The 23,247-nt window shown below is 38.1% G+C and overlaps 2 protein-coding genes across 2 annotated transcripts in view; both read left to right on the forward strand.

Annotated features, from left to right (window-relative positions):
* LOC125397518 (UDP-glycosyltransferase 3A2-like) overlaps window positions 1-22,805 on the forward strand; it is a 152,205-nt gene extending 129,400 nt beyond the window's left edge. Inside the window, exon 8 of the mRNA XM_087896937.1 lies at window positions 22,299-22,805. The gene's annotated coding sequence lies outside the window, so the exon portion shown is untranslated. The remainder of the gene's footprint in view (window positions 1-22,298) is intronic.
* Window positions 1,042-22,805, forward strand: LOC125397044 (UDP-glycosyltransferase 3A1-like). Its single transcript, XM_087896928.1, has 7 exons — window positions 1,042-1,271; window positions 6,860-6,958; window positions 12,114-12,228; window positions 14,050-14,581; window positions 18,385-18,616; window positions 19,899-20,118; window positions 21,973-22,805. Exons 1-7 carry the CDS (start codon window positions 1,178-1,180, stop codon window positions 22,247-22,249), a joined length of 1,569 nt encoding a protein of 522 aa, XP_087753054.1. The 5' UTR covers window positions 1,042-1,177; the 3' UTR covers window positions 22,250-22,805.
* Window positions 22,806-23,247: the final 442 nt, after the last annotated feature.

Genomic DNA, 23,247 nt, shown 5'->3' on the forward strand with positions numbered 1-23,247 from the left:
CAATCTCACACATGGTCAGGAATAAGACCTTCCCACCTATTTAGTATCCCTTAATATAGTGAAGTTGACATTGAAAGTAACCATCACATTAATGAATGGGAAAGTATGGGAAAGTAGATGGACTGAAGATTTGCTGTGAAGAACAATGCAGCCCCTGTTCTCACATTATTTCTCCTGTTTTGTGGTTTCATCTGTGTGACTGTGAAGCCAGCCTGAGTATATGAGAAGGCAATGTTTACATTCAGACGTAGGTAACGACATAGACACAGACACAATGCTGCAAAGCAGAACTCCAGGCGGTATTCCTCTGCATGCTTTGGTTGTACTGAAGCAGATTCCCTCTGTTTGAGGATGCACTGGAAAACTTCACTACAGCTGTTAAGTTTTCAACTAGGATGTGAAGATAACCATGTGGGACAATGCGCTCCTTCCTCTTGGGTAGATTTACAAGTGACAGAACTGGAAGCTGTCTTGTGCTTGCACTTGGGAGGAGGATGGTGTAACGCGTCCATTCTGCTTCATGATGCTCATTCAGAACCGTGTGTTCAGTCTTAACTGTTTTGTCTTCTGGTAAAGTCCTGACTTTAGGCCATGAGCACATTTTCATGACTTTGTGACTAGTGAGAGGCCTTGAGGAAAATTCTTAGGTGTTTTTCTGAAAAACTAGTTTATGATTGTCATATTGGAGATTTTGAAACTGGAACCTGGCTTAATGAGTAACAGATATGGCAATAGGATCCAAGTAGAGAAATGACAAAGAAAACAGCCTTGTAAGTTAGTGAACAGGCCTGTAAAATATTCATGGTGCATGTCACTTCAACATGCTGTCATTGACAGGATCACTTCAAGATACTCTCATTGACAGGATTTCTTAAACTCCCTTCAATCACAGTTTAGAGAGTTGTGTTGGAGCAGTAAAGAGGATATTGGGGTTAAAGTACAAATTAAATATTAACTCATCTTCTATTCATCTATCAACTCTGATTAAGGTGGGTGAAACAGAATGTCCTATTGGAAGGGAGCTGCAGAGACAAGGTAAAGAGCAAGAGGGCAATTGAAGACCTGAAAAAGACCTCCTCTTTTTAAAAATCTCATTTCAGGGCCAAAGGGAGTGCTTTGTGACAGAGGTCCCAGGGATCCTTATGGATAGTATACCTGTGTTCTGTGAGTTCTACAGATGGCTGAGCATCGGATTTGGCTTCTAGTGAGTTTATTTCTCGCCAAGGTTCTTTTCTTGGAGGCTTCAAAAATATTGACTATGGGTGCAATGGGTGAGTACCTGCTAGAAATATAGAGTCTTGTAAGATCAAGATTCTTGGGATGACATGTCTCATAAAAATAGCACATAGTGGATTATATTTGCATTAGATATAACTAGGCTGAGATCAAATCTGAGGGAAGTCATATGGAGTGAGCAATGTGTTGCTTAGTAGGGACTGTACCAAAGGGTGAGTGTAAATATTACATTGAAATAGCATCTGATGTAGAAACAGCAGCAGTAAACTGAGCGGTGTATTGTAAAGAAGACAAGAAAGGTTTCTCTACTGGGACTTTAGGTTGTGAGTAGACAGAAGGCATATTTGTCAAAGTGATCAGTCTATTCCTCCAAAATAAGAAGCAGTGCCCATTTCCAGATTTTTTTGGGGGGCAGGGAAGGCTAATATATTTGATTTCAAAAGAAGTTCTCTTTCATCTGTATAAGTAACCCAGTCACTGAAGTTTGCATATCACCAGGCCACCATATTATTCATGGAAATGTTATGCTACTCTGAACAGCACAAATGTTCTGGCTCTATTGTTTGTAATGGGGCTCATGATAATTTGTAGGACTCAGGGACATGATCACCAATAAAAGTAACGTTTGGAAAAGGGTAAATATGTATTAGTACTAAGTGCAACAGAATACTTTAAACCCAAACCCACATATAGCTTTTGTGAATACATTTTTCTTTCAAATGATCAACTTGTTTGCATTCATAGTTGAATATGTGTGACTCAAAGATTTGGGTGGAAAATGACATAGACATAATAGGAAGGCAGAGTTGATGAATGTGTTTCCTATTTTAAATTTCAATTAGACACCTATGGGTGCCAGTAAAGAGTCAAGATTTTAGCAAAAGTAAACTTCAACCTCCACTAAGGAACATAGACCGCTAATTTGCAATCCGTGACCACAATACACTTGTAACATCTATTCCCCAATGCCAAGTTGTCAGGAAATAACTCACATGTTGTTTTCCTCCATGACCTCTAAAATTAATGATTCTTAAAAGTAAATGAAAAGCAAGTGAACCTGGATGGCTTACTTAGACTATTTTGTAGTACTTGTAAGGAGGAAATTTTCATTCTGAAGTGAGTATGATTCTGCTCTTATAAACTGGTTATGTCTTTGCTTACTCTGTAGAATTGCTAAGAAGTTAATGTAAATTATTTTATCACTAAGCCCCTTGTGTATACATTTGTGTATCTATCTGAAACTCTGTCTTTGTTAGCTGTCCTAATTGTAAGGGAATGCTGTAAGCATTTCAACCTTGCTCTACAATCTAGTGTTTTATGGCAGAGCTATAACATTATGGATTTAAAAATGAATAGAAAGTTTGTTGTATCCGGTCCTGTTCATTACTCCCAACTATCTCAGTAAGATGATAATTAAAAAGTATTTATTCTTATTGTATGAATATTTTACCCACATGTATGTCTGTTTGACACCCATGTGCCCAGCCCCTGTGGGGGTTGTAAGGAGGCTTCAGACCTACTAAAACTTGATTATAGGCGGCTATGAGCTTCCATGGGGTGCTTGGTATTGAACCTGAATCCTCTGGGAAAACAGCCGGAGGCTGTTTCCAACCTCTGGCCCCTCCTTTGTGGGTTTTGCTTGTTCATTTTCTCAGATAGAGTTTCTTTGTGTAGCCCTGTCTGTCCTGGAATTCATTCTGTAGAACATACTGGCATTGAACTCACAGAGATCATACTGCCTCTGCCTCCTAAGTGTTGGGATTAAAGGCCTATACCATTGCCATCTGGAAGATGATAGTAGTGGAAGTAGTCATCACACAGGACAGGGGACAGAGATTTAGATGTACTACTAAGCGCTAGAATCCAAGTCCTTTCTCAGTGGCAGGAATAGTACATTCAGAGATTTCCCCTAAATTTCTAAGAGATAACTATTAGGAATGCTTTTTTCAAGGTAAAATTGAAGCAATAACTCGAATCCCCAGGGGGATTCTAGTGGGCCCTACTATGTTTTACCTACTTTCTCAACATTTTTGAAGATGGATGGGTATTATAATTCTGTATTCTATGGTTCAAATGTAATTTACTTTTTATTTCTTTTGGATAATAGAAAGTAAAAGTTTGAAAGTGTGCTCGTATGAAAGGATGATGTACTCAACCTTTCTCAAACAATAGTGTGTCACCCTTAAATCGCTTTCAGGGTTGGAGCCTGAGGACCTCAGTGCTGTAGCGAAACACAGAGTGTAGACATGGGCTTGAAACTTCTGCTCGGTTCTCTAAAGAAGAAAACAAGGATCAAGGGCCTGGGCAGCCTCTTTCAATCCTACATCTCATCTTTCTAACGTCACATAAGTAATTCACACACATTTTCTAACGATCATCTTCATAGTGGGATATGCCCACTATTTTTTAAAATTCTGATCCCATTTTCTACCTACTTTTAAAAGTATTTCTTTTATTTTCCAAGATTATAATTAACTATGTTCCCTTTCCCTTTCTGCCCTCCAAACTCTCCCATATACACCTCCATGATCCCTTTGAAACACATGGCCTCATTTTTTCATTAAGTGTTGTAACATGCATACATGTATGTGTATATACACATGTATTACTAAATATAACCTGCTCAGTCTGTATAGTGTTACTTGTATGTATGATTTTAGAGACGACCATTTTGTATCGGATAACCAACTGGTGTAGTTCTTTCTAGAAAAGCCTATATCCCGCTCTCAGTATTTCTTAGTTGCCTGTTTTTATTGTAGTTGTTTTTGTTTGTGTTTTGCTTTTTCCCTCTCTCTCTGTTTGTGTGTGTGTATGTGTGTGTGTTTGCAGGGTTGAGGCTCCTGGGCTTTCCCACATTGACTTTAGCATATATATGTTGTTTTTCTTGTTTAGCACATGTTTAGGTGTTCCTGCTGCTGAGATTTTATGAGTTTAGCTCCTCACGTTCCTACAAGACATAATCTCAGCAAACTCCATGTTCCTTTGGCTGTAAATCATCTTGCCTCATATTCTGAAATGATCCCTAAGCCTCAGGTGAAGAAGTTGAAGTTGCTTCATCTATCTCCTTTTGCCCTGTAATGAATGTAAAGATCCCAAGTTTTTGTTTTTTTTTTTCTCGAGACAGGGTTTCTTTGTAACTTTTGGTGCTTGTCCTGGAACTAGCTCTTGTAGTCCAGGCTGGCCTCGAACTCACAGAGATATACCTGCCTCTGCCACCCGAGTGCTGGGATTAAAGGTGTGTGCTACCACAGTCCGACTAGATCCCAAGTCTTGATACTATCATTTGTCCATTTTGAAATCCTCAGGAAGAACAGCTGTCTTACTGGACACCCTTGTTCTTAATCTATGAGAACAGAAGAAGGAAGTTCAAAGTATAGTGGGCTTTTATCCATGCAGTGTTATTTCAGACAGCATGAATGTACAAATGAAAGCAGAGTTTTTAAACATAAAGCAAAGAAAAACCAGCCCACAAATCACAATCCCAGAGAATCTAGACAACAATGAGGACCCTAAGAGAGACATACATAGATCTATTTTACATGGGAAGTAGAAAAAGACAAGATCTCCTGAGTAAACTAAGAGCATAGGGAGGCAGGAAGGGGAGCAGAGAAAAATGTAGAGCTCAATAAAAATCAATAAAAACAAAACATTGATTCACTCAACATTCCATTTCCCTGACTTTTCCTGCTCTTCCCTAATTTAATCATGGTGCTTTTAGTTCTCCCAGTCATTCTGCCTTCCCAACCTTTGTTATACAATTTCCATTTCTTTTCATAGTTCATCTTTCTCTGCTTCTACTATGAACGAAAAACTAATATTCTAAAGAAATTGTGGAGAAAGAAGCTAGTGTTGTAAAGATATGTATACATTTACTGATGATCCCTGAATTGTTGGTGAATTTATTTTGCTCCAGCTTCTCAGGTGCTCTTCACTGCGACGCGCATCCTGACCAGCAGGAATGAACGCCACTAAAAACGAGAATTCCTTCCCTGGTCACGTCTTTATTCGGAGCCCTTTGATTGAGGAAAATTGGGGGAAGGGAAGATAGAGCAGGGACGAGAGAAAGCTTAGAGAGAGGAAGTTGAGCCCAGAGGCAGCTGCTTTTAAACGGTGGAGAGGCTTGAATGCTGTCCTGATTGGTTAATGCCATTCTGCTGGTCTGAGCATGTGCAGGCAAGGGTGCTCAGCCTCACGTGGCTAAGCCAGGTATGGGCTTGTATACCTCCAAACTGCAGGACCACCTGTGCCTCCAGGTGGCTTCCTACACTTCACGACCATTCCATATGCTGAGGCCTCATGGTGATTCTTAATGACTTTATTTCCAAGGATGTAAACTCAGGTCTAAGAAGTGAAAGTTCTGAAGTGAGAGCTCCATATTCTGTCCTATGAAAATTTCTGTCACTTAAAAGTTATCAGCCCTTGTGTTGTTATGTATTTTCCTTCAGTATGGTAATTTTTTTTAACTCAATGACTGTAGTGGTGGGAAGACATCGTGGGATATATAGATGTAACACAGGGTGTCTAATGTCCAAGCAGAGTCAAATTGGGGGCAACATTTATGGTGTTACTTCTGCCACATCCTAGTCATGGAAGGCTTTTATGTCTCAGGGTAGGAGCTTGAGGATTAGAAAATGTTAAGTAGGAGGAACAGAGATAAGAAAGAATCACGAAGACATTGGATAGTAATGAGAGGGCAACTCAGAAAACACTGAATGCTAAATTCACATATGTTTAATTTCCATGTACATTTATACCCAAAACTAAAAGGGGAAGAATACAAAGGCTGCTTTAACATGGTACAAAGGACAACTTGAATGGTTATTTGCTTCAGTACTTGAGACATTAAGTCATTAATTCTTGAGAATCACATTCTGTTGTTTAGGCAGTGAAACCACCCTAAACCACGTATCACTCCCTAGGTCAAATCTCTTAATTCTAAAGAAGGAGCAGAAGTATGCTTGAATGCTCTGGCCTTTGGTCAGGGTGGAGTGGATCTACCTATCTGAGCCATCTTAACATCCAAAACACAAAGCAACCACACCCTAGGTTAGTGTGTGTAGCCACATTTGTTAATAACTTGGAATAATCTAAAACTCTCTGACCTTCAGACAAGTTGGCAAAGGCTCACGTTTTGGGCCTCCACAGAGTAGCTCATTACATCAAGCATGGGAACCTTCAGATTTGTAAAATGCTTGTTTTTATTTTATGCTTATGAGTCTTTTGGCGGCACATATAGCATATAAGTGTACCATGTGTGAGGAGGCCAGAAGAAGGTGTTGGATTTCCTGAAAAGGAAGTTTCACATGGTTGTGAGCCATCATGTGTGTGCTGTGAACTGAACCCAAGTCCTCTATGACAGCAGCAAATGCTCTTACTTGCTGGCCCTCTCTTCAGGCATGGTCTTCATATCTTGGGGATTACTATTGGCCAGAGCGCTGGGTTCTCACCCTGGATATTTACCTACAATGTAATTGAGAACATGAAAGAGCTGGTTTCTCTATATGGATTTTGACACTTTCTGTGTCTTTACAATTACTTTTGGATTTTTTTATGTCAGTCATTTATGTTAATTAGAAATCTTTTCATTATTTTCCACAAAAATGAACTTCTGTTTTATTTCTAGGTGTAAGTCATTATAGATTGATGAACCGTGTGTCACAAATTCTTCAAGACCATGGCCATGATGTGACCATTCTGCTTTACGAAAAGGTTCCCATCCCAGGTACTTTAAAATCAATTGTTACATTAAATCACTTAATTAATAAATAAACTTCGGATAAAAGTTGTGCATTTGGTCTTATTTAGAGATAAATCATGGTGTGTGTGTGTATGTATAGGTTTTGTAGTAAACTATGTTTGCTACATTAAACTATGTTTTCTTTGCCTCCTATGACATATTTCTGTATGTTACTTCGGGTATAGGTTGACAATGATTGCAGTAAACTTAATGTGCTAGAACCAAAAATATTGAACATTATTGAGTTCTAAGAAGTAGGTCTAATAAAAACTGATTGGCCAATGAAGGTTTACACTTGAAAAGGAATTACATTGTCCTTCCAGGTGTGCATTATTTCTCAGTGGGGTAGGTGTTTATAAAAGTAGGATCCTTTCCTTCTCGGCCTCTTTCTTGTCTTTTGTCATGTGGCTCTTGTATCTACCATGCATTATGCACATCAATTTCTGTATTGAGGTGCAGTGAAATGGCACCCACCAAAGGCTAGTCACACAGCTCCACGCTGTCTTAGACTGTCAATCTTTATATCTATAAGCTAAAGTACTTTTCAGATTTATTTTTATTTTCATTATGTATATTTGTGTGTGTTTGTGTGTATTTATGCATATATGTCCAAGTGTCTAATGAGGTCAAAACAGGTGGTTGGACCACCTGGACCTAGAGTTAACAGGCAATTGTGAGTAGACTAATGTGGTTGCTGGGAACTGAAAATGGCCCTCAGTAATACACACTTTTAATTGCAGAGCCATCTCAGTAAAATATTAAAAATATAAGTTAACTAATATCAAGTATTTTATTATGACAACACGAATAGATTAAATTACTTGAGTGTCACCCCCAGTCAGCACTACACATGATTATTGATCATTTGAGAAATTCTTATGTCAAATGTGTCTGATTGTAGTGTTGAACAGACATGTTCTGCCATACCGAGAGCTTTAACTATCTAAGAATTCTACACTCGATGTAACACAAGTCCATATGTATTTTTTAATGAGAACAACAATTTAAGAACTATTTTCTAGTGGCCATTATATTTATGCACAAATTTTAGGTTATGTGATTGAGAAGACCTCAGATTCTTGAGGAATCAGTGGCTCCCCCAAAACTCTGCATAGTGATACAAGAAGTTCTTAGCTTATTGAATACAGAGAATCATAACCACCTGAAGACCATCATCAGTCACTGCTGATAGATTAGGACACAGGAGTCCAGAAAACTTCACTTCCTTGTTTGGACATATTTTTATATATTTAATTGTCCTTAATAGTCTGGTTTTATAACTGCAATTCATGCTCACCCTGTTTTCTTAGTCCCACAACCACTGATCTATTGCTCAAAGCTGTAGACTCCCTTATCCTTTATGAAGCTATGCACAAATTTCCCCAAACACAAAGGCCCTGATCTCTTTTCTTCATAGATTCGAGTGTTGCTGATTTCAGATTTCTTTTGTCTTTTTCTTCCTCCTTCTGTTCTGTCCCCTGCTACTGTGTCCTTCTATTGGCTACCATTGTGTTCTTTTCTTTATTTTTTTTCTGAGGTTTTCTGAGATGGGTCCAGGCTGTTGTTGAACTCAGCCATGTAGCCGTGGTTGTTCTCAAACTCAAGTTTTTATTTTATCTTCTCAACTTTTTGGATTATACGATGAGTCACTATTCCCAACTCGGAGGTCCTTTCTCCATCCATAAGCATTGCACATTTCAGATATGATAATGGGTTCATCTTTCCTTTTTATTTCCCTGTAGAATTTAAGTGGATTTATCAATTTAGAAATAACATTACAAGAACATTTTTACCAACCTTAAAATGAAACTTGCCTGGTTTGTTTGGATGCTCACCTTCATAGACCTGGATGGAGAGGGGAAGACCTTGGACTTCCCATGGGGCAGGGAACCCTGATTGCTCTTAGGACTGGAGAGAGGGAGGAAGGAGGGGAGGGGGAGCAAAGGGTGGTGGGGAGGAGGTGGAAATTTTTAATAAATAAATAAATTTTAAAAAATATAAAAATAAAAATAAATAAATAAAAAATAAAATAATAAAAAATGAAACTTCTTACTGAAACATTTAAACATTATTTTTTTCTCTAGATCACTTTTGTTCTGTGATTATTCAACCTGATAAACTACATGACAGACATCTTGAAGATGTAAAGGTTTCTAGGATTCACATAAATTGAAAGTATTTGATAGTGCCAGGAAGGAGGGTTTAAAGTTTTGACCATATACTTCTTTGCCATTCTATAACAAGATTCCTGACACTCACTTTTGATCTATGCATATCTATCTGTCTTCAAGACCTGGGATTTGTAGACCATAAAGAATGAGGTAGACTACAGTCTAATATTGTAAAAAACAAAAAAAACCCCAAAAAACAAAAAAATCTTCACTTCAGTTTTTGTGTATTTTATATATAACAATGAAAGCAATGATCCAAAAAATGTTGTTTAGTTCAGAAAAACAGGATCAGAAAAATTGTAAATAAAAGCCCATAAGCACTTACTAAATATTAACAGAGCAGTCCTTTTCCAGAATTTTCTCAGGATAGAGCAGTTTAAGCGTGTACTATAGATTATATCTGGGAAAGCACAAGATCAAGACAGAAGATTATATCCTAATCAGGGCACACTGAAGACAACACGAAGCTATCATTTCAGCTTATTGTGTTCTATAGCTATGTTCTGATACTCAACAAGAATAGCTGTGTCCTGTAAACCGAATTTAAATATTTATCACAGGAGGCAGGAAATCATATCCAACCAAAATCTGGGAAACAAAATGCATTTGAGGTAAAGCCCCTTTGGCTCTCTCACAGTTGCCCAAGGCATTTTTCACTATGCTTCATTCCTTTGGCCATATTTCAACACTAACTGTAAATTCATCTCTCTCTCTCTCTCTCTCTCTCTCTCTCTCTCTCTCTCTCTCTCTCTTTTCTTTGCCTTTGTGCTTGTCTGTCCATCTGTTAGTCTCTGTATATCTTCTATATATTTGTCTGTCAATCATCTTTATATCTATGTATCTATCTGTCCCCCCTTTTCTCTATCCATTTATCTTCATGGAAATGTCTGCTGGAAACTATGGGCCTGAAGGCTGAAGATGGATGCCCCAACGGTACAGAGGATCTTTGGGTGACTGTCCAGGCAGCGAGCTGTCTCTGTCATTTCTAGAGTTTGGAAGTTTCTTATTTCTTGTTTGCTTAGGTAATGTGTTTCGTGACAGGACCTTTTAAAAGAGCTGCAAGGTTTTGCAGCTAAAGCTGAGTCAGGAAGCCTCTCTTAGATGAGAGTGCTTGCTTGCCTCTAGCAAGCAGTGCAAACCTGAGAAATTGCTGCCACCAAGAAAACATGCTTTACTCTCTTCTTTCCCAAGCTTTCTCAGGCTTTTTGTGGATTCAGTTATCCATGTCTGGGCGCCATATGTAACATGAGGGCCGGCTTGTTGGGGTTTCTGTCCCGCCCAGTACCCCACAGCTGGCAACTCCCAAGGAAAATCACACACAGAACTCCATAAGATTATAAAGCTGTTTGGCCCAGTAGGTCAGGCTACTTATTAGTTCTTATGAAATAATTACACGGAAACTGTATTCTTTTAAACACTGCCTAGCCATTATCTGTAGCCTCTTATTAGCTAACTCTTACATATTGATCTAACCCATTTCTAATAATCTGTGTAGCACCACGAGGTGGTGGCTTACCAGGAGGATTCTAACCTGCAGCTGTCTTGGAGAGGAGAGTCATGGCGACTGCCTGCCTCTGATATCTTTCTCCCACAATTCTGTTCTATCTACTCCACCCATCTAAGGGCTGGCCTATCAGAAAGGTCAAGGCAGTCTCTTTATTAACCAATGAAAGTAACATGACCCTTCTCCATCATTTCCCCTTTTTCTGTTTAAACAAAAAATTTCCTGCTTCATGAAAGAAAGGCTTTCACTTTAACACAGTAAAATTGCATATAACAAAACAGTTATCAAGCAAGAATTACAGTTACAATATTTATATCTACTTTATCTTTTATTATAACTAAGGTAAACTATAATTAACCACTCTTCAACTCCATCAAAGACTCAAGAAGGATATAACATTACCTAAGCAAACAAGAAATAAGAAACTTCCAAACTCTAGAAATGACAGAGACATCTCGCTGCCTGGACAGTCACCCAAAGATCCTCTGTACCGTTGGTGCATCCATCTTCAGCCTTCAGGCCCATAGTTTCCAGCAGACATTTCCATGAAGCAGGAAATTTCAAAGGCAGTTCAGTCACTATCTGCTGTGTCCTGCAGAATGTCTCACAGACTGTTTCATGAATCAGGAACCCTGAAAGACCATCTCACCTTTAGACAAGTTCAGTAGTCCTCTCTCTGTGGGTTCTTTGTATCCAGTCTATGCATCAGTCCAGGCAAGAGCAGTGTCTTGCCCAAATGACTATCAAACTCCATAAGGAGCCTCTTTGATGCCCATCTTCCTCTTGAAGTAGATTGGTGCTGCCAGGAGCAGACATGTCTCATTGTCATGGAAAGCCATGATATGTCTTTAGTTAATAAGACATTAAAATGCCATATTCTGTAGTCTTTGAAAGATATGAAGAATGCCTATCTTACTGAAATATATCTCTATATATCTAGAAAATCTAATTAACATGACTACAAGCTTGACTGTTATTGATGATTATCCATTGACAACCTATATTTCCTAATTATACATTACATTTTTAAATGAACTACACAATCACAATACCTTAATCAAGATCAGAAATATATATATACATATAACAAAATTGACCTTAAATTTCATACCAATGCAAATTATTCATATCTATATCACTCAGGAGGAAGAGACAGGTGGATCTCTGAGTTCAAGTTTAGCCTGCTCTACAGAGTGAGTTATAGGACAGGCTTCAAAGCAGCAGAGATACTCTGTCTAGAAAAACAAAAACTGAAAAACAAAAATAATAGAAGTAATCAAATTACTATAAAATCTCAATAAATATTATTTGATTACAGAACTGAATGGATTAAAAGAAGAGCAAACCATTGAAGATCAAAACACAGTTTCCACAAATATGTGAAACTGAGTCAATTCTTTTATCACTGTAATTATGTGTGGTATATTGTGATATGTTTAAATATTACTCAATTGGTGTTTCCTAGATTTAAAAAAGGAGAATATGTCATATGAGATTATAACCTGGTGTCTACCTGAAGATCAACAAACGGAATTCGATAATAGATTTTCTCTACTTGCGGAAGAATTATGTATTGACAGGTAATTTGTTTCATTTCATGGAACCAAAGTATTACTAATCCAGTTTTACACATGGATAGATGATAGTTGCATGATGTTTTGAGTGAGTTTAAGAGAAAAGATGGGTGGGTGAATTAATTGGTGTAGGGATGGATTATCTTTGAGTGGTGCATGGTAGATAACTGACAGTTAGATCAATGATGGGATATTCTCTAGGAAGTGGAAGGTGTGACCTTTAGACCTTCTTTTCTACATGTTACTTGTCATCTGCTCATGGCCTCTCAATGAAGCCAGTACAGTTACTGCAACCTCTCTATTCAGGGACAGAGGAGCCACCTTCTTCTGCGTTCTTTGTCACCTTCCTACATACAATCCCTAATGGAGGAAACCCCATTGCATGTGCATCTGTCATCTGTCATGCATTGGTTCTTTCCTGTTAAACTTGTTTAAAAGCTTTCCTTTCCCTCCTTTTTGTTGAAAACATTTTTTTCTCACATAATATATCCTGATTACTGTTTTCTTTCCTTTTACTCCTCCCAATATCTCTCCTCTCTCCTCCCATCCAGGTCTACTCTCTTTCTGTCATTCATTAGAAAACAAATAGGCTTCTCAGGGATAATAATGGCAAAATATATAAATATAAAAACAGAAAACAAAAATATCATGTCACAGTTGGATAAGAAACAAAAAAGGAAAAGAACCCAAGAGAAGACACAAGATTCAGAAACCCACACTTTTGTACACTCAGAAATCCCATACAAATACCTGGCAGCATATATACGTGTGTGTGTGTGTGTGTGTGTGTGTGTGTGTGTGTGCTGCGTCAGTGTGCTCTGTGAGTCCATATGAGCTCTGCTCATGTTGATTCATAGCGCCTTGTATTCTTGGTGTTGTCCATTCCTTTGACTCTTTCATTCTTTCTGTCTGTTCTTCCTATCGGTTTCCTGATCTCCAAAGTGGGAGATATGATAGAGACATTCCATTTAAGGTTGAATATTCCAAGGTCTCTTACTCTGCATAGTGCCTGGCTGAGGGTCTCTATATTTCATGACATCTACTGCAGGAGGAAGCTTCTCTGGTAGTGAATAAGCAAGTTACTGATCTACTACCTTAGCAAAATACGTTTAGAAGTCATTTTATTGATGCATTTTGTTTTGCTTTGTATTTCAGGGCAGAAGTATTTGTTTTTTCCCTAGGTCCTTGGGTTATTTAGTTTCAGGTTCTTGATTATCCAAACAGTGTTGGGTATGAGCTTCAATTTTAAAACAAACAAAATACCACTCCATAGGATGACATAGCACACTTGTGCATTTTACCAGGTTGCTTATCTGGTAAGCATTGAGGTGAAAGATTCATCAATAGGATGGCTGAAGCTTAGCACAATCTTCAGAGGAAGTTGGAGTCAGTAAGAGTCATGTATTCTGATAATAATCTTCCAATCATACTTTTGTTTTCCATTAGAATTTTAAATGTATATATAAAAATAGGTTTTGTTATGGATTTAAAAAAATACGTGTCACTCTCCTTTGTTCTAATTTGCCCCTTCCTTCAACACACTCTTCCATGACTCCTAATCTCTTCTGATGCCTTTTATTTTTAAGTGCTCTCATGGCCTCTTTTCTAATTTCATCACCTAAAAAGACAAGATCACAGAAACACACAACACATCAAAACCACACACACACACAGTTAAGTTTAGTTATCACATAAAATAGAAAAAAACAGTAGTTTTTAGATTATAATTTTATGTTTGTCTAGTTGTGAAATATTTTCATTGAATTTAACATTATTTCAAAGTGTATGTAATATCTTCCCCAAATATTTTCTGTTACATTTTTGCAGGTTCAATCATCACATTATTATAAAGGTTTATAAATACTTTGCGGATGTATGCAGTCACTTATTAAGCAGAAAGGACATCATGGGCTCCTTAAGGAAAAAGAACTTTGACCTCCTATTTTTGGATGCAGCAGAACCTTGTGTTTTCTTGATTGCTGAGAAACTTGAAAAACCATTTGTGGCCTTTCTTCCCATGCCATTTAGCTCTATGGACTTTGGACTCCCTAGCCCCTTATCTTATGTTCCAGTGTATGGTTCAAGACTAACTGACAAAATGGACTTCTGGGGCCGAGTGAAGAACTTCCTGATGTTCTTTGATTTCTCCATGAAGCAAAGACGAATATTTTCTCAATATGATGCTACCATCCAAGAACATTTTGCAGAAGGCTCTCGGCCAGTTTTGTCTGACCTTCTACTGAAAGCAGAGTTGTGGTTTGTCAACTCTGACTTTGCCTTTGAGTTTGCTCGTCCCCTGCTTCCCAACACAGTCTATGTGGGAGGCTTAATGGACAAGCCTGCCAGGCCACTACCTCAAGTGAGTAAAACCTCAGCCCCCAGTTTATCTTTGATTCAATGGCTGACAGTGCATAGGTGGTGTCTTAGTTGCTGTGAGAAGCCATGGCCACAACAACTTTATAAAGGAAACATATTATTAGGTTGGCATACAGTTTCAGAGGTTTAGTCCATTGTCATCAAGGCAGGGGACAGGGTGGCATGCATGCAGGTGCTGAAGAAGGAGCTGAGAGTCCTACATCTTGATCAATAGGCAACAGAAAGTAAGCTGGGACACTGGGTATAACTTTAGCTTAGGAGATTTCAAAGCCTACTCTATAATGACACACGTCCTCCAAGAAGGCAACACTTAGTCCAACAGGGTTATAACTCTTAATAGTGCGACTTCCATGGGGGCCATGTGCTTATTAATCGCCATAGGTGGAAATGGTCAGTTGGCAGGTATGTTCTGGAAGGAAGTGCTCTAATGCAAGATAGGCACTCTGAGAGTTCATTTTAGGGTTGTGAAAGGATGTTTTTAGAATATCCCATGCTAAGGCCAAAGACTTGGCTATATGGTAGAATGTTTGAGTTTCTTTTGTATCTATGTATTCCTGGCATTGGTGGAATAACTCCTTTAGTTACTATTGGTATTTCCTATTGAATTTAGAGATATACATGTTATAAATGCAGTGCATATACATACATACAGTATTTGTTAAGGAGACAGGCTCTTCATAATGAAATAGATAACACTTTCACAAGGTATGTACCTAGACAGAACTTAGCAGTACTGGGAAGAAGAACTGATTCTGCTATTTAGTTTCCTAGCCTACTGACCCCTTTGTACTCCATCCAGCTACTGGGAACCATCAAAGTTGCACATATTCTGCATGTTCAGTGCAGACTCATAGTCACTACAGCTGAAAATTTAAAAGTACAGAGAGCTAAGGATGTTTGATTGTTTGTTACCTGTCACTGTGTGGACTCTTATCCCATTCTGGGAATAATGACCTCCTTTGATTTTAAGCAGTGGGGGCCAAAATGCTGAAGTGATGAAAGTAATGTTTTTCCTACTTTTAGCTCAAAGTAGAGAGGGTATGGACTTTTTTTTCTGGTTCCCTTGGGTACCAGAGTGCCTACCCTTTCTTGCAGTGGGTGAGAAGAAGTATTTGGGGAATAATTAGTAAGGTATATATTTATATTATTTCTAGAAGGAGAAGGAAATTTCTTATATGGGGTTTGGAAAAAAATCTCCAGAAAACCCAAGTTGGTGGGATGTAGATGTGACTGAGAGAGATCTCACTTTCTAGACAGATGACTCAGATATTGGCACAGAGAGATGATGGAATTGATAAATAGATGAGTGGGAAGAAATACTTTTAAGGAATACTTGACTAAAGCATGTGGAATCTACTCTGTGGGATGTTCAACCACATGTTTCATAAAGAATCATGGGAAAGGGGCTGGAGAGATGGCCCAGAGGTTAAGAGCACTGACTGCTCTTTCAGAGGTCCTGAGTTCAATTCCCAGCAGCCACATGATGGCTCACAGCCATCTATAATGTGATCTGGTGCCCTCTTCTGGCATGCAAGCATACGTGGAAGGAATGTTGTATACATAATAAATAAATAAATCTAAAAAAAAAAAGAACCATGGGGAAGATAAATAAACTCTGGTGATTTTCAATATGATGAAAACCAGACTCTGTATCAAAACATTCACAGAGGATCACAACCTATATATAGGTATTTGAAATTTTGTTTAGCAAACTTAAACGCTATGTAAATATTATTTCAAATTTGTGAAACAGTTTCTACAATGAAATATGTCATATATGCACAAATATGATATAAAAATAAGAACAATAAGTTAGAAAGTTAAATAAGAAATAGATTTTTACTGAAGACTGCAATTCTACAGTTTTATAATGAGAGAAATATTCATATAAATTATCACCTTGAATAACATCATAGTTTATGTAGAACTATTAGAAGTATATAGAGAATTCTTTGAATTTATTTTTTAGGTCATTTTATGTGCCTGAGTGTTTGCATGCATATAAGTGTATGGACCATGTGCATGGCATGTCTGGCCCCAAAAGAGGGCAGAAGGGAGCACTGGATGCCCTGGAGTTAAAGTTGCAGGTGGTTATGACCTAAGTGTGGGAACTGAACTGTGGTCCTATGGAAGGACAGCCAGTTCTCTTAGCTGTTAAACCAACTACCAAGACCCAAGTGGTCTTTCCAAAAAGAGCAGAGCATGTGTTCTCTAATGCACAGTACAAATTCCTTGGTTTATGTCTTAGATCACACACACAAAAGCAACCCCAATAACTTTTGAAATCTTGAATTATGCAAATATCTCTTATCACAGTGGGATGAGATAGAAATCAATAGTATGAAAAAGAGACAACACTGGATAGTACAACCGGTGAGGCTAAAGAAAAAATCAAGAGGAACATTTACAAATGTTATATATAAAGGAAAAATGAGACAAAACACAATGTAATAATGTAGAATAACAACGAGACTTAAGATATAATATGTAGATGTTATTATCTTCATTAATACACACAAGGTACTTATAATTGATAACCTACAATTCTATATAAAGCACAGGTAACAAAGAGAGGACTAAACAGGGTGCTATTGGAGAGAAGAGGCTTAAAAGAATCACAGTGTTGATGATTGAAACAATAAACAGAAAGATTAGAATCTATAAATTCATAACAGCAGTTTGCTGACAAATTATTGGAGTTATTGAAATGAAATTGAAAATAAAAATAAATAATAATAAAATAAATAATATAATAATAAAATAAATATAAATAAATGATAAAATAATAAAATAACAATAATAGATAATATAGAATAGAATAATTAAGTTCGAAAATGGAAAATTATCTGCTATTAATTAAAACAATAAAGATTATAAAGGAATTATACAAACATGATATATCATCAATTTAGTTATTCTACATGAATTGACAAATTCCTATGCATGTTTGTTAACACAACTGACTCAAAACAGAGAATTAGACTGAAATAATACAAAGATCTTTCGTTTACAATGCCTGATGTAACATGGATTAATTGGTAATTAATTAAGTAAAACACTTAAGAATTAATGCCAGTTTCTCTATCAATGTTTTTGGCAGTTCCACAGGACAGGCAACTTCTCAACCCATTCTATGAAGCTATCATTACTCTGTAATCAAAGCTAGAAACAATGTCAGGGTAGAATATATTATATAACACAGAAAGTGAAGAAATTTTGTATATTGTAACTCTAGCATGATTATAAAATAATACAAATGGTGTCCAAAGGAGTTGTGAGGGCCCTCAAGTTAATAAACAAAGAAAATGTCCTGAACAATCAGTTTATCCTGAACTTATACTTTAAGCAGTAGAAATAATTTACACAAATAAAATCTTGTTTATAAGCTGGGCAGTGGTGGTGCACACCTTTAATCCCAGCACTCGGGAGGCAGAGGCAGACAGATCTCTGTGAGTTTGAGGCCAGCTTGGTCTACAAGAGCTAGTTGCAGGACCGGCTCCAAAGCTACAGAGAAACCTTGTCTTGAAAAACTAAACAAAATAAACCTTGTTTATGTATTTGCTTGGAAGAGCAATTCATAAGAGCACAACAGTGAAGAGATGACTGCCAATCAATGCAGTCAGTGTTCAGAACACAGCTGTAGAGGCTCTATGAGAAGAATTTTATCAAACAAAACACAAGCAACTAAAGCATGGGCTTATTCAACACCTGGTCTGGTTTCATGTCATAGCTGCCTTGACTTTCACAACCACTTCTTTAGACTTCTTTCCTTTATGTTTTATCTAGGACTTGGAGGATTTTATCAGTACATTTGGTGACTCAGGTTTTGTCCTTGTGTCCCTGGGCTCCGTAGCATCCTTGTATCAGACCAAGGAACTTATTAAGGAGATGAACAGTGCCTTTGCTCGCCTCCCTCAAGGGGTGCTGTGGACAGTTAAGGATGATCAATGGCCCAAAGACGTCACAATGGCCCCAAATGTCAAAATCATGGATTGGCTTCCCCAGGCTGACCTTCTGGGTAAGCGCCTCCTAGACCTGTTACTTTATTTCCATTTATGTGCATTTGGGACTTAATAGATAACTGATGTCTGAGTACTTGGGCTTGCAGAAGTAAAGTCTGCTGATATGTAAAGATAGCTCCCTAGCAGGCAGGCAAAAGCAGCTAGAGTTCTTGCGGGAATCAGGCTGTGCTCTAGACTGGATAGGAGCAATTTCCTTATCCTTCCCTACTCAGACAGGTCCCAAGTCCCTAAACAGATAGGTAGCCTTGAATTATCAGTATTCAAGATTGATCCCTCCAACACAATCTTGAAAACCGTGTGAACTATAGCTGCTCCTTGGGGCAGATGCCACTATTTGTTCCCACTATTTTCACAATGATATGGGAACTGCTTCACATTTTTGGAGACACACATATGAATGTCAGCATGCAGATACATCTTGGTTGTCTGGAGAGTGCTGAAATCTCAGACACCTATAACATTAATGTTGGATTTGTGAGGATGTGGAAGCTGTTTGAGAGCCAACCAGCATAACCTCACAGTAAGATAAGGAGACACTGATTTCTTGAGCAAAGGGAAATTCCCTTAGCCACCTCCCCTAAAATCATTTGTTTCTTGGTGATATTCTGTAGACCCATCACTTCCACACTCAGTGGCTCTGTCAGAGTTTTATAAATAAGGTTGTCACTCAAAATAAGATGGGAAATTTTTCACATAGATCTTTGTTCAGGGAAATCACAGGATATACAATAGGGAAGACATTTGTTTTCCAGGGAATATGAGCAGATTTTGTGTGAGGTATAGTTTGGGATGATTTCTTTATGATCATAAGAAATGTTTGTTTGCTTAATATGGAGCAAGAGAAAAGATCTGTAAATAAGGAATCTTTTGCTCTACCATCCTCTTTAGTAAAGTTCTCTTAAAATAGAGGGGAAATACACAGAATACAAGATTTATAAGAAACCAGATGTGGATAGCCAGAAGGTTGAGGTTAGAAAAGTAAAGAAGATGTATCTATGGAGAAGGTGAGGATGAACTGAAAGACAGAGAAACATGCTAGGATTGCCACTCTCCATATATTCTTCCTTGTCTATGTCCCTGATTTTTTTTAGATTGAAATAAGGTATCTCTCTGCCTAGGGAAGGCTAGATTTATATACTAAAACACTGCAAATCTCAAAGGAAAAAAATCAGTAAAACCATTCTCTACAACACACTGTTATCTCTTGGGTTTGCTGCTTTACCTGGTATCTGAAATTTTCACAGTGAAATATTGGACCATTTTTCTATTTTGCAACAGCTCATCCTAATATTCGTCTTTTTGTCACCCACGGTGGAATGAATAGCATCATGGAGGCCATCCAGCAAGGAGTACCCATGGTGGGGATTCCCTTCTTTGGAGACCAGCCTGTAAACATGGTCAATATAGAAGCCAAGAAAATTGGTGTTTCTGTTTATGTAGACACACTCAAGGCAGAGACATTTGCACTTACATTGAAGGAAGTCATAGAAGACAAGAGGTATGTAGTTCTCTGGGGTTGGGGTTGCTTACATTGAATGCAGACCTGACACTAAGGGATCCGTGTAGTCTGTTTATCAATAAAAGTAGAATTTTGAAAAATGCGATAAAATACATGTGTGATACTTGAAGTCCTGGTTTCCCTATTAATCCTAATTTTAGTTGAGGTGCTGAGAATACACTTCTACTTGTGTGGTGTGATGATTTCTTCCACACACATTATCTTTATGATCTCTTATATTTGGGTACCTGTAATAGAATTTAGTTGAGCCAGAGAGAACCTTTGTATGTTCTGAAGATGGCAGATCTCCTGACTCATCATATACATATAGAATTCCAGTTGAATCAGAAGAGGACTGTTTTAGTTACTCTTCTATTGCTATGAGGATGAACCATGACCAAGGTTGTTGGCAGTGGCTACTTGTTTCTTTCCCAGCTGCTCAGACCTGAACTAATCACACAAAAGTATATTAATTAAATAACTGCTTGGCTTATTAGCTTATGCATATTTTTTGCTAACTCTTATTATCTTAAATCAACCCTTCTCTATTAATCTGTGCAAAACTATGAGTTTGTGACCTATCAGTAAACTTCTGTCCTGCATAGTGCACCTGTCTCTTGTTTTGGCTACATGACTTCTCTCTGACTCTGCCTACTCTTTGCTCACCTCCCTCTCTGGAATTCCCACCTCGCCCTATCCTTGCTGCAATGGGCCCATAGTGTTTTATTCATTAATCAATGATATTCACAGCATACACTGGAGAACCTTGCATCACAAGGTTATGTATAAGATAAAGCATTTAATTGTGCTTTGCTTGCAGTTCAGGGGGTTAGTCCATGACTCTCATGTTGGCAAGTGTGGCCGCAGGCATGGCACAGAGGCAGTAGCTGAGAGCTTTCATCTTGATCTGCAGGCTGGAGGCAGAAAGAACAAGACTGGTCCTGATGTGGGCCTTTTTAAAGACCTTCAGCGACAAACCTCCTCCAGCAAAAATCACAATTCTTAACCCACCTAAATAGGGCACTAACTGGAGCAAGCATTCAGATATACGTGGTCATGGCAGCCATTGTTCACTCAAACCATGACAAGGGCCTTCACATGTCCTTACTGAGGGATCTCCCCTCCTAAGGGTCTTTGTGTGGAAATCACAGGACAGTCTCTCCAATGTTGTCCTCCTAGGAGACCATGTGCTTGGCTGTTATTTTTCTGTACTTGTGCTCAGTCATCATACAATACTTTCTCTTTGACCTTTTAATAGATTGTAATGTCTCAGTCATGTGTGTCATTACTGTCTGCCCCACACTAGCACATAGAAAATGGGAATCATGAGGAAGCACTGTGTATCTGTTTCTACGTTGCTTCTAGAGCCAAGGGCAGGCCTGTTATAAAAGATGTTTTCACAAACCTAGAATAAATTAGACAGGAACAGAGACAAGAACAGTTGCAAAATATATCATTTGACAATCTTCACAATGATTTCACTAAATTCTCATGTTTCAATGTCCTAATCATGTAATCAAATAGATGTTCACATATGTTCAAATATATTTAACGTGAACACTGCTTCACTGTCATAGCTACAATCCTTACAGACATAGTCATTTTTTTAAAATTTCCCTTCAAATGTTAATTTTGATCCTTCAGTATAAGGTTTGACTTTCAGCTCTAATTTTTTTGTCCTTATAATGGGACTCAAGTAGATAGTATCAAGTGTATGCTAACAATTTTCTTTGAAGATGGGTATAAACCTGGAAAAGTGTGTGTGTGTGTGTGTGTGTGTGTGTGTGTGTGTTATAAGATCTGAAGAATTGGCACAGCACATTGGTAACACAATCTCTCTGTGTCTGCCCATAGGTACAAGTCTGCAGCAATGACTGCCAGGGCCATCAGGCGCTCCCACCCCCTCACACCGTCCCAGCGTCTGGTGGGCTGGATTGACCACATTCTACAAACAGGGGGAGGAGCACATCTAAAGCCCCATGGCTTTCAGCAGCCATGGCATGTCCAGTACCTGCTGGATGTCCTGTTGTTCCTGCTGGGGCTCACTCTGGCCACCTTGTGGCTGTTGAAGAAAGTGCTGGGCTTGTTGCTCAGGACCCTGTGTGTGGCTAGGAAGGAAAAGAAGGCATAATGTTAAGTTTGATCTGGGGGAGGACATTGGGAGGTCTGTCTCTTTAAAGGCTTAAGCACAAGGAACTCAAAGGGTTTTCCTCTTTCCCTCTTCCTGCTGGTGGACCTCCAGTTGCCCTCACTATTTTCACTATGATAATTTTTCATAATCTTCATACAGTACATTGACTGACTCCCTGGCTCCCCTTGCTCTAGTACAAAGCTTCTTTTCCTGGTTATTTCTCCTCTTCGGTCCTTTCTGCCCTTCACAGTGCTATGAGAGTTTCATCTTCTCTGTGACTTCTAGTCTCTGACTCTTACTTTTTCAATCATTTGAGATAAAAACCCACACTAAACAAGTTCTACCTTACTCTTTTATTTTCCATACTTTATAATCTCTCTTTAGAGCTCACATTCCCTGAGAGTTCTGTTCTACTGCTTGTGTTACCCCGTTAGGCAGGATCAGCCACTCCCAGGATTTAATAAAAACCAGTTTGCATGAAAATGACAATATAAAAATGTCGTAAATACACTTTTCTGGATAATGAATAAAATAAACAAATGAAGATAACAGAAAATTGCAGAGTTGTGAGAAATCATTTTTTTTGATATGACTGGTATGCAAGATTTATTTCCTAATGTGTGAGAAATATAAATAAGGAAAGAAAAAAACTATATTCTGTCCAATTATTGGAGTAACAGCTATATGTAAAATAGAATAAACCTGAGATTTATAAATTGATACAGAATTAACCTCAGTGTTGATAAGTAAGGAGATACACAGAGAAGTGATAAATAAAGAATGTCTTATTTTTTAAGACATCAAAACATTTTAAGACATTAAATGGTAGGAGTTAAGGGACAACAAATAATGTGTGAACTTTCTTCCATAAAATTTTATTCACAATACAAGTATACATGGGAAAATCATTGTGAGGGATTGTGTAGTGTGTGGATGAAGATCCCGTGTTACAGTTTCCACTACACACAGAAATTTGTAGGGGGCTAGCATTGTATATA

This window comes from Myodes glareolus, chromosome 15 (genome assembly GCF_982192425.1).
Source record: "Myodes glareolus chromosome 15, mMyoGla1.1, whole genome shotgun sequence".
In the NCBI taxonomy this organism is placed as follows: domain Eukaryota; kingdom Metazoa; phylum Chordata; class Mammalia; order Rodentia; family Cricetidae; genus Myodes; species Myodes glareolus.

Bases quoted from the DNA above. Each gene is read 5' to 3' on its own strand.
- LOC125397044 (XM_087896928.1), top strand. From the start codon at position 1,178: ATGGCTGAGCATCGGATTTGGCTTCTAGTGAGTTTATTTCTCGCCAAG. The intron at 12,229-14,049 runs GTAATTTGTTTC...ACATTTTTGCAG, and splicing joins GAAGAATTATGTATTGACAG to GTTCAATCATCACATTATTA. The intron at 20,119-21,972 runs GTATGTAGTTCT...GTCTGCCCATAG, and splicing joins GAAGTCATAGAAGACAAGAG to GTACAAGTCTGCAGCAATGA.